At 44.0% G+C, this 12725-nt stretch overlaps 1 protein-coding gene across 2 annotated transcripts in view; it reads right to left on the reverse strand.

Moving 5' to 3' along the window:
- THRA (thyroid hormone receptor alpha) overlaps nucleotides 1-12725 on the reverse strand; it is a 53534-nt gene that overhangs the window by 19839 nt on the left and 20970 nt on the right. For both annotated transcript variants that reach the window (XM_053454120.1, XM_053454118.1), the window contains exon 2: nucleotides 2605-2837. In XM_053454120.1, the coding sequence (XP_053310095.1) occupies nucleotides 2605-2657 (53 nt within the window). In that variant the 5' untranslated portion in view covers nucleotides 2658-2837. The remainder of the gene's footprint in view (nucleotides 1-2604; nucleotides 2838-12725) is intronic.

Below are 12725 nucleotides of genomic sequence, written 5' to 3' on the forward strand. Positions count from 1 at the left end.
TGGTGGACAGCGAGAACTTGAGACCTCCCAAGCGAGATGCACCTTAGTACAGGCTATGAAGCGGCTGTCCATTCTTGGTCAAGCGTCTCATATTTGTCTTGCTTGAGATCGCTGTTTAATTCACATGAAGGACTATAAAAATGTAGAATTAGGTTGTAGATCGGTGTTAAATCACCTAAATCCATGAGTGGAAATTTCCCACTTTGGTTTTGTGAACTGAGACAAGCAAACTGTTTAGAGGCGGCCATTTTGTTTTCTAGAACAAACAGAGGAATGCCAGCGTTGTCTGGAACTAATGATGTATGATTTAGGGGTGTGGCCGCTGAAAACCAATGAAATAGCACCCGACTGTCTTAATTTACTGCTGCAATAAGTTTGAAAACATCTCTGCTTGGGAGAAGCTACAAGAAAATCCTTCAAAATGTGACTGCTTGTTTTATAACGATGATTTGTGAAAGTAGCACAAACAATCGTAGTAATTATCATCTATTTATATCCCTGGCCCGAGGCGGATGTACACCTTCTTAATGTTTAGTTTTCAGTGTATATTTCTACATAACATGCATATTATTGTAATTTGTGGATGAAAAATCTAGATCTAGATCAGGACATTTAAAAATACATTAACCCCGTTAATTTTGTGGATGACTCAATAGAAAAAGCAACAGCAAATTTTGTTATGTGCGCGGTGAAGTTCTACTCACACGTCATGCTTAATTGTAGACAACGGCCTAATTAATCACAGGAAAAAGCGTTTTATAAAGCCGTAATAGTATCGATGAAATCTGTGTAGATGATGCATAAAGGTCTAGTTTATTCATAGGAAATCTTGCTTTCTGTCCGTTTAAAATCATTTTGTCTGTCTGCATCACAAAGTTCTTATTGACATCTGTGAACCCCAGTGACTAGGTACATATTTATGAAGAGGTGCATACAATGGTGTATTCACCTTTATCCTATGCCTGACCTAAGGCAGCAACCTTAATCCCCTCCGCCTCATTGGTTGAAAAATACCCCTCATTTTAATACTCTGAAAAATACCCCTCATCTTATAATCGAGGTTGTCTTATAATAGGACCTCAAATAGAAGCCCCAGTGGAAGTTCTGCCAGAGGAGGAGGAGTCAGGTCCCCTGCAGCGCTGCGGGGATCCTCCTCTCTGTCAGCCGACGACAACCTGCGCTTCCGCCCGCCACTTCCGCTGTAGCTTCTATGATGGAGCACATGACCATCTGCTGCTCAGTCTTAGAAGCCTGGCTGGGGAGATCAAAAAATTCCCACTGAACCCCTTAAGCTAGACATGGAATATTGGAGACACACTATGTGACTAAACAGAACAATAGCGGTCTACCAACGGCCATGTGACAAGACAAAGAATAATGGAGTGCCATTTCAGACCCATGCGACTACACAGAACAACAAAGGTCTACCACCGGCCTATGGTCCTAGACACAGAATAATGGAGAGCTGCATTGAACCCATGTGACTACAGAGAATACATCACTAGAACCACATCACTAGACAAAGAATAATGGAGAGGGGCATCAAACCCAGATGACTACAACCAGAATAACGGAGAACAACAGTGGATACACATCGTCCGACCCACACAAATAGACATGGAATCAAATAGACATGAGAATATTGATTATCTATTGATGATAATGAAAAATACACTGGATCTGCTAGCACCCATTAATGCAGAAGCCCATCCAACCCATTACTTGCACAAACCAGGCATCACGCAACTTTATCTGTGGTAATGGAGAACCAACATGGCTCCAAGCATGATCACTTACTTCTTAGTCAAGAATCGTAATTAGAAATAAGACTCTAAAGGGTGAATGTAAGGTAGTTATGCTCTATGTGGGTCACTAGGAGTCAAAAGGTAGTAATCAGAGTAAGGAATGCGACGTGGCGTAACACAAGGGGTAAATTGTCATGGACGGTGAGCATATATAGAGCACATGCCCTTAAAGGAATGATATAAAAATGCGGTGAGGAAGGAATTCATTGATACGGAGAAAAGGGAGGTGCTGAGACAGATGGGTTTAATTTGGGATTACAGAGCCTTCAGCGAGTTTACGCATAGTCTCATAATTGTTACATGAGTCTATAGGTGATTTCCAAAGGGCTAAATATCATCTGATTAATTGTGCTGTCCCACCTACGCTGCTGAATTTAACACTTTTGTAACTAATTGCAGAATTAGAATAATTCCTAGCACGTCTAGATGCCCAGATTCAAGACAATTCAACAATAATCATACACAACCTGCGGACAGGAAGTAAAGATGGCTGATCCTATGGTATACATATCACATATATCACATTTACATTCTTTATTATATAACATAAGATTACACAAAGCGTTAGTGATTTGTTTTACATTAAAATACTTTATTATTGTACGTGGCTTGCAATTAAGGCAACTGTCAGCCTAGTAAAGGTGGCAGATGCATTAAAAAAAACATGGGGGACAAACCAATTTGGAATGGGGATTGGCAGAACGAATGTTTGGAAAGGTCACAGAAGACTTGATGGGCAGACTAAGAACTAAGCCAATAGGAGAAAAAAAGCCACTATGGCGATATTGACGGTCCTTACCTTTTTTCATCTGGCTCTGACAAGCAGTCCAGCCCGCTAAGATTCTGGTCCATTCAACGTAATTCCATCCAGAACCAATCAGAAGAGACCAAGGTGGGCTCCGCCCCCAGCTGCCCAAGGGTCATGGGGTAGATGGTTCACATGGAGATTACGCCTGCCGAAGGTAGAACATTCCCTCTTCGGACAGAGGGGGGGCGAGCAGGTGAGAAAAGTACCTTTCACAATGAGAGCCACTAAACAAGAAGAAAACAGGAGAAAAAGTTCAGCAAGTAAACAACTTAACACTGCAAAAACAACAAATACATATTAATTATATACACACACACACACACAGTGCATTAACCCACTAGTGTGTGTGTGTGTGTGTGTACGTGTACGGAGATACACACATACTTTACACCCTTTTAAACGCTGTAACAATTTGTTGTGTCTCAGACTTTCAATGAGAAATGCAAGTCTCCACTCCCCTGATTTAATTACTTAAACGAAGATCCCTTGGCAGCAGTTACAGAGTGTTGGAATAGCTCTCTACTGAGTATACACCTACATTAGGCAATATTTGGCAAGTCTTCCGGGCTCAACCTCCGCCAGGTCCCTACTCAGCCATCTCACAACAATCATGCCACCAATTCTCAGGTGGGTTCCTATGATTCACCTGAGACGAGGTTTTTATTATTATTATTATTTAAGATAGGATTCAGTCTCGTTTGAAGGCATGGCTGATCTAGACAGGGTTAGGGACTCTATATGGATCGGCTGGTCATCAAAGTCATAATGTATATAGAAACAGCAACAATATATTTACAACTCAAACTGTTACAGAAATAACTATAACTAGGACACAAAGTTTCATAACAAGTCACCGCGGCCGTTCACTTTTTCCTTACTACGTCCTCTTCCATCCAACACACAGAGCCGGGGAAAAGCACAGATCCAAATTGCAGCACGTAAAATTGTAGGTCAACATATAACATAAGAGAAGATTACAGGGAATTACATTTTTTGTCATATAGCTGAATCAAGACCTTCTACTTTGTAAACATCAGCTCCGAGTCTCAGAAATAAAGAGGACCACGGGCAGCTCTAAGCGTGCACTTGCCCGACGTGTGCATACAAGTCCTTCTCAAAGTACTATATACAAATGGCGAGTACTTATCCCAAGTGATGGGTTCCGGATTGATGGGTTGCCTTACCCCTTATAGACAGGCGCTTTTGAATGGGTTCTCTGCCGACAGAAAAAAGCAAGCATTTCCTGGACTTGGCTGAAAATTCTGCGCTGCCAATTGAAGGATATGTTGTTGACATTAGCGTTGGCACCTTCACTGTTTAGATCAAGTCACATTAATTTCAGAATTGGAACAGGCACACACACCCAGTCTGCCCACAAATACTTCCTTATTTACGAGCCAATTACGATATATTTCCTGCCGCTCAGCTCCAATGGATACACAGTATGGGAAAAAACCCTGGTAACGCCGGCTATTCTTCGGATAATAATGAAGCTTGAGACTGGTTTAAGCCTGCAATGAGTCAACTGTTTGTTACCGATCAACAGAGGTGTCTTTAACACCCAGACTGTACTATGGGCATAATGGATTAAGTAATGAAACAAGGATATATGGCGTCTATTAATGTAAAAAAGAAGTCATCCCATGCTCCCTGGAGAGAGTTTCTATGTGAAACTCTCTGCATGGCTCATAATCCCCCTACTCTTTTCTGTTCAGCAAGTGGGATTTGACTGGGGTGTAAAGGTCCGCTGGCACTTTAAGGACAGCAGCGTAAACATCTAAGGGCATGGCCACCTGCCGGTTAAATGGCCAGTGCCTGAAGACATCTCCCGACACCTTTCGCTTGCTGCCGCAGCCCGTTGATTTATCGGCTGCTGCCAAAGCAGATTGTACCTTTCCTAAAATTAAAATAGGTTTTAGAGTATCCCTGGTCCAGTCAGAGAAGTACATCATTGATTACGCATACAAGGGGCTGAATTCACATAACACATCAGTATAGCTGTCCTCCTCTGCTCCATACAACTGGTCCACGCAACATCTCCTTCAGCTCCTGCTAATGTATAAAACGGCCTACGACTAAAGTTCTTCTTGTGCTAAGTTAGTATGTATTGTACTAAATGCCACATCCTTTACATCCGGCTGTCTTAAATTAACTGTATGGAGTTTAGGGGAGAAACATATTTACAGCCTCGGAAACACGGAATCAGATGGCAGATAAAACACTGGGCCACCCATTGTGCTTTTTTTTTTTATCATAAAACCCCAGACCGTGTATGATATTACAGCCCTCTGATGTTTCAGATTTAATTGTGGCCCCAACAAGATGTCTTTAAGCACTTTTGCCTTTCTCTTGCCTGCATGGGTCGGCTTCTCAATTCATCCACAAGGCTTTCAAGGAGGACATCTCTTGAATCCTCTTCAACCTACTGAATCTCCGAAAGAGGTTTTGAAGATTGTATCTTTAAAGAAACGACTGTCTTTTCTCCTTTTCAAACTGAAGAGGTGTCGTTACATCTTAAATATCTGTTTCTGAAGAATGAAAGTGTCTCCCGGGCTACTTTCTTGTAATGACCTAACATCGTCAAATCACTAACTTTGGATAAAAACGAGTAAAAAGAAAAAGAGCCCAACAATTGAGTTGGAAGACAGGAAGGTTCTACATAAAGTCCCAACCATAAATACTAACTCCTGAATGAGTTACAATATCGTAGGACAAGGACAAGGTATGTTGAGGAAACCAGCTTTGTTGAGTTGAGGGCACGGTGGTTGACGTACCAACATGCGAGAAGGGAGCAGATTGATGGTCTATAAAAACCTCCAAACCCTGGAATAGGTGGAAACTAAAAAGGATGCCAACTATCCATTTAAAAAGACCATGTTGCTTTTGAGTTTCCCAACCAATGGGTTCTCCATGTGTTTGAGAATTTTTACTTTTTAAGCATAAACCTCAGGTTCACAAGTGGGAACTGAACTTCAACCAAGTCCATCCTGATGATATATCCATAGGGTGACATTAAGTCTTTTGTTACAACACAACTTTAAAATCATGGGTAATTTTCCAAAAGGCGGTAAATCACTCGTGTATGCCGCAGAGAAAGTCACTGTGACTGCCCCCCCCCCAAAAAAAAAAGAGCCTACGGGTCTGAGGGGCGTCTTCCCCCAGTCTCAACTCCCCCTCTCCAGGGTGTGAGTGCGCCGGGGTCTGCGTCTGGACTAACCGCAGAGTCTGCTTTCAACATAGAGGCTCTGCTGTAACCAGAGAAATATTCGTTGCTTTCCCCTTTGAAGGCGGCAAACAGGGAGAGGTCACGAGCTATATGTCAGGCCGAGGCCCCTCTCCAAATAATGGCAGTGCCTTTTAATGAAGGCAGACAGCGCCTACCATTTCATCTGTCCCGCTGGCGATATACTGCTCGCTATTACCATTTATTGTTTTATTTAGCACCGTCATATTCCGCAGCGCTGTACAACTATCATTCATACTACTGGGTATCAGGATACCTGGCAAATATCAATGTCATTTCTCAGGCTCTACATATAACACTAATGCAAATAAGTCGGTCTCCTGTCTCTCATCCGATATTACACATATATCTTACGTGTACACGGTGAATACTTCTACTCATCTGGGATCTATTTCCACCTAACAGAATACATTTTAAAGGAGGCCGTAACTGGGATAGGGTTTGGGGGGGGGGGGCGGTGTGATGGATTGCGATTTGCATTCCTTTATATAAATCCCTAAAAAAAAACAGAGGCTTTGTCAAGCCCCCAGCTCATTTAATCCACCCCGCTTCTGCTGAGCCCCCTGTCCATGCCATTTGGCTTCTGGGCACAATACGCTGGTCCTCTGCCCATACCACCCAGCTGCCAGGGCCCAGATCTGTTGCCTGGCAACCAGGCAGCCTAGACGCTACCAAAAGGAATACATCTCTATGAACTCTTCCGTCCCCTTGGCACCCAGCCATGCCACGAACGCTGCCAACCGAAGGCACAGAGAGGCTCGAATAAACTTTCTAATAGAACAGAGGCATAGAACATGCAAAAGGTTCTCGCTTTATAAGACCTTTGGGGTCTCCTCATCGTCGACGGTGTACGATATATATATATATATATATGCAGCTCGACAGGCAGGATGGATAAACCGCACTTGCCGCCAGGTCTTTGCTACAAGTTGGCAAGAAAATGTATATAAGACCAGTCCCCTTGTCTCTGTCCTTTACATTCATTTCCCCCCCAATGCCAGACAGGAGTCATTTCTTTAGACTTGGGAAATAAAATTAGAAAACACCCGTGTGAAATTCAGAAGATGGATAGGAGGAGGTACAGACAGTGGAAGGAGCCAAGCGGCTTCTCTCTGCCAGACCCACTGGGCTACCGAACAATCTGCCCTCTTTCTAAAGATGCTTGAGGGGGGGGCAGGAATTCCAGTTGCGGGAGTCAGGATTTAGTGAATTATAGAGGAGAGAGACGTGAAGGGGACAGAGCCCCACATAAAGACTTCAGTCTGCAAGAACACGGCTCCCGCACGGGATGCTAAACCTCCCCAATGCTGCTTTTACATTCTTTAAATAGATGCTTACGTACCCCATGATATAAGTCCCTCTCAATGATCACATTACTCTATAGAATATATATATATAATATTAAATATGACTGCTAAGCATTCTCTGTTCCTCTATTGCTTTCCTCCCCTAGCTGTTTACACATACACGTCTATGTTTTGTTAAGTAAAACAAAAAAAAACACAACCTCCTATTACTTCATATAACACCTCAGTTACTCCCAATAACAACTCCCTATAACTCTATTAATACTCCATATAATACCTACCTGTTACTCCTTATAACAACATCTATAATTCTCCTATTACTTCATATACCACCTCCCTGTTACTCCTTCTAACAACTCCCTTTAACACCCCTATTACTCCATATAACACCTCTTTGTTACACCTTATAACAACTCCCTACAACTCTCCTATTACTTAATATAACCTCTACCTATAAGTCATCCTACTGCTCCATATAATCTTCACTATGACTCCTCTTATTATTCTGTATAACATGCCCTATAACCCCTCTCTGTCACTTAATGGAACCCCTGCCTATAACTGTTCCAATTATAACCAATAATCCCACCTATTACGCCATATATCCAGGGCCATCGACAAAACGACCAACAAGAAGTCAAGTGACATGAGAACCCTTCATTTCACCAGCTGACCAACCTGGTTGACCGTATGCATGGACTGCTTCCAGCCATGAAGACACTGATGGATCAGGACATTGTAAACAACCAGCTAATGTCTCACAACACTAAACAATAAAATAAAAAAAGATGTTCATCAACCAAGACTGGAGGGACGAGGAACCGTACTCCGAAGATGATGTTTATTGAAATATCCTTCCATATGTTACAGAATAATGTCAAACTGTTCTACCTAAAGCTTAAATATTTATGAAGCATTCTTTTTAATGGGTTCTGGAGCAAAACACAAAACCTCTTTCATAGTTAAATAATACTTCTGACCTCATTTAAAATACCAGGAATAGCCCAGGGCATTGAAACTTCATAAAGACCATGCAAATAGGTAGCCATGTTTACGTAATATGGTCTTTACTTCCAAAATCCATCATGATTAGTGAGATGTGAATTTTAGCTGGTTTGGCCTGTACACATCTCAAAACAACAAGTTGGAGGCATCTCCAGGTGGGGTGCAGCTTAATAAAGAGCGCCCTATTACAGAGGGTGTCCCTCCACACTCCTCTGCTCACATTGGCCTGGCTGTCTCTATGGTTACCACTTTATTTCCCTATTCTACTGCCACAAGAGTGAGTCAGAGCATTGGTGACAAGAAGGACCAAGCAAGGGATGGGGAGTGCAGCAGACACTGGAACACACAGAGCGAGAGCGCCAAAACAGAGAGAATATGTGGGAAGCAAGACAGAGATACTGACCAAACACAGGAGACACTATTAATAAAGAAAATTACATTTGAGGACGAAGAGGTACAGAAAGGCATAGAACCCTTTCAGAGTTTCCACAAGATCTGAATTAAGACATTGGCCTATACGTACAGCCCACGCACTGGGCTATGATAGGGTTAATCTTTAAAGGGTCTCAGATCATCGTTTAGATTGTTCCATCCTCTGGATAGGAAAACAAAGAGGCCCAGAGATTATAGAAGAGGAACATCTAGACCTTCTTCATCAGAAATGATGGAGTGACTGCTAAAGAATCCTAAAAAGTGACTCTAAAGAACACAGTTCCTGAGCATGGAATCATCGTACTAGAAAACTCTTCCACCAGTTTCTCAGTCCATGGTTAAGATTTATGCGGGAGGGAGGAAGCGGGCCCCCTGAAACAAAACCCAGGGCATGGAAGGAGTTAAAACTCTGTAAAAGCTGTAGGTTCAGACAGTGAGTGCATTAGGGGCCATAACTCATTGTTCTGTCTGGGCTGTAGGACATTAAGGGATCAATGAAGTGTCCCAGGGGGCTAGGTGGAAGAGTCAGTAGATAATAAGGGGTAAGGAGGCCCCTTCTGCCTAACACAATGATAGAATAGTTGAGGAGGACCATGATGGTGCAGTGACTACCGAGTTTAATCAGATCCTCAGAAGAAGTAGAGTGTGAGCTTGGAAAGGCAGAGTAAAACAGGAATAGCAGAGAGGACTTCAGAGTAGCGTCGACCAACAGAGCAGGAGCAGTCTATTTGGTTTCGGCACTAAAAAAGAGGTTGGAGAAACACTGGAACATGGAACGTCATCGTTGACAGCATGGGACAAAACACGAGCCACCATCACGATGGTTTACAAGAAGGTTTAGCACAGGCATAGAGGAGGGTCTCAATGTAGAATGTAGATGTATTACCCGAAATGCTATATGTGGGGTAGGTAGAGGAATGGCACATTGATGTACGCATAAGTCATAGTCACTCGTGGATCTGGACTGAATTCAAAGCTGTGTGTTTCATAGCTCAGAATATAAATGGTAGTTACTACTGCAGGGCAAGCAAAATGCGTAAGTGACATTATTTGCTCAGAGGACAGACAGAGAGAGTTAGGGGGTTAAAACCTGGAACAGCGAGGGCTGAGATGACAGATGTGAGTGTGCGGGGTGAATAAGACTAGGATTATAGGAGATGGCTGAGCAGCAGTGTGCAGCTGCACTGGAAATATTCTGCATGCATGGGGTCACTACCCAAAAGCAACACTCGCTGCTGCTCAAACATAACTTAGGTAGAGGTGTAGTGACAGAGCAGAATGTGTGGTCTGGCATGGTCGAGCCTTTAGAAGAAGGCGATACCTTTTATTGAGCCTATATTTCTAATATAGAGTCACATGCTTTTGGGACCTCAGATGTCTCTTCCTTAGTTGGAATAGACCCATCGATTAGGGGACAGCACAGAAACAGCAGAAGGACTGAGCCGGCGACTCGGGGATCAATGAATTGCAGTAACGTCCTGCAGGACAAGAAGGGGTCAGCAAGATTTAGGACTGCACCTGCTCTCCCTATCCTCTTTCCTGGCCTAATCCCTCATTATCATGGAGAGCGCGGACTCTTACTTGTGGCGGACGTACACACATGAATAAGGACATGCAATTAAATTAATGCATAACAACACCACGCCTGGAAACATAAACATGTTAATCTCACATGCGTGTCACTAGAATGTGCATCCTTCTCTGTACGTATGCTGTTGGATATATGGATATAGGTGCTTCTTTTAGGAGTGGGCTTTTTAAGGATGACTTTTATACCACTTGCAGTTGAAACCAATGGGCACTCTTTTGGCGTTAGACCCCCCCCCATGTGACATTTGCCGAGCCGCTGCTGGAGCTGACTGGTGGTAAGTAGATCACGTGTCGGGAGATGTGTTTGGTTGAACATATCTCCTGCACAGAAAATAGATGGCGGTGGGCAAATGCATGCGGGGGGGGGGGGGGTTCTGCAGAAACTCCAGGGACACCGCTTCAATTTAAAGGGACCTCTCAGCTTTTATATGCATGGAAGTGGTTGGAGTGTCCCTTTAAATACCCAGCGTAATATTGATACTTATGATATCACAGCGACTCCCCAATTAATTTAAGGCCTAATTCGGACTTCTACTGGGATTTGGGTCATGGTTTGAAAAAGCGAACCTAAAGACGTTTCTTGGCTCTCCTTAGCTTACAATGTGACTCCGCGAGCTGCAGCGGTTGGGGGAAGCGACTGCCTGTGAATGTAAAGAGGGTGGCTGCTGGCAGCCTGGACATTACCATGGGCTGTGTCACCAATGCCAATGGAAGAGAAGGTGGAGAAGTAGTGCAGAGGGGGTACTGTGAGTCTGTCTTGGGGGCCCCAAGGAAAACAAGAGATAATAGAGGCTGGGGAGAGAAGAATGCGCGCGAGAGAGCCAGAAAAGCCATGGATTTAAGGGGGAGAAAAAAGTACATAGAAATATAGACTATGGACGGATTTTAGAAGAAGGCTGAAAAGCGGAAGAGATAAAAAGTGGGTATAAAAATGAGAGAGGACTAGTAAAAGGTAATAAGATGAAAAAGAAAAAGGCAGACAGGCTTTGGGAAACGAGAGACAGGCGCTGGGAGAAATGATCCTGTTTATTGTAACGTATGTCAGTCTACCACGAGGCGCAGGATAATGTGCATCAAATAAAAGCAAGGGGAGGATGGGAGGGAAACGACCGAGAAGAAGAGAAAGGTAGGGAGAGAGATAAGGTACGTGGAACATGGGGAGAGCACAAGCAGGAGAGACGCACGGGAGGCTGGGGGCGACGCGGGCAAACAGTGAAGAAGGGGGGGACGCAGGGGTGAGAGACTGTGAGGAACCAAAGAAATAAGGGTGAGAAAGAAGAATAAAAGGGAGAGCAGGATTATGGCGCGAGAGGGAAAGAGACACGGAGATGTGTAAATTGATGGAGTGCATAAAAAGAGACAGAGAGGATAAGATAAAAGGCAGTGCTCCCCTTTTTTCCTCCTCCCACCCACCCCACAGTAGCAGAGCCGCAGGGTGCACCCCCCTCGTCCCTCTGCTATTGATAAATACATTAGTGTGTGGGATACGGAGCAGCTGCAGAGCTGGCAGAGCAGGGGTTAACCCTTGCGATACCACGCAGTCCAGAAAAAGGGAGAGACGTTCTTCGTCAGATAAAGAGTTAATGGCGGAGTCTTACCTTTCGGCTGTGACTTCCACGTGGTTTATGGAGGCAACTTTTTGCAATCAACAGCTGCTTTGTGTTTGCTGCATGAAAATCAGACATGTCTGCAATCCAGCGACTCTATACATACACACACACGCATACAAACACGGGTGCACATATGAGAGTGTGTGGGTATAAATATATGGAGTCTGCACAACACATTTGTGTTGTAACTTCTGCTTTAAAAAGTGAGGCGCGCCTGCACTTCTTGCAAACACATCATCGCTCTTTCATATAACCCTTCATCTTAGCCCGGGGTTTATTAGATAAAAACTGATTAGGTATCACTCACATGTACGAGCTGATAAGAATCAGACCGATGAATAAAACATGAAGAAGTAGAAATGCGGGCTGCGTAAATAAAAACGCACATACAGCATTCGCACATGTAAAGGACGAAGCCAAGAAAAAAAAAAACTACCAAGCTTAGGGGCTCGACGGCGAAAACAACCTCAGACCTCAAAAAAGTCTGGGCGAGCCAGATGCTGGCAGAGATGTGAGTTTGTGGACGATGGTGGAAAGTTATATCATGAGGAGAGGGGACCTGGGCCTGGAAGATGAGAAGGACGCAAGAGGAGACAATGCATAGCTCCCAAGTGTCCTGGTTTTCTCATGCCTGTTGGATGCAGTCCGGCTACCAACCGGTGTTTGCGGACGGTGTGGATTATGGGTCCGTTGGGAGATCCTCTGATCTGCCCAGGAAGCTGTAAATTCAATAGAGGTCTGTGCTGTTACAGCAGCTCTTGTGTGACGGAAGCTGAGAGCCACAAGGTGGCTCTTCAGGTACGGTGGGCAGCTGGACCTCCCTTGACCGCACCCTCTCCCAGGTCCAGCAAGATCCTTTTAGGAGCTGATGAGACCCCTCACCGCATGTAACCACATGACACAAGTGCCTAGATCTGGACAACT

Source organism: Spea bombifrons, chromosome 13, assembly GCF_027358695.1.
Source record: "Spea bombifrons isolate aSpeBom1 chromosome 13, aSpeBom1.2.pri, whole genome shotgun sequence".
In the NCBI taxonomy this organism is placed as follows: domain Eukaryota; kingdom Metazoa; phylum Chordata; class Amphibia; order Anura; family Pelobatidae; genus Spea; species Spea bombifrons.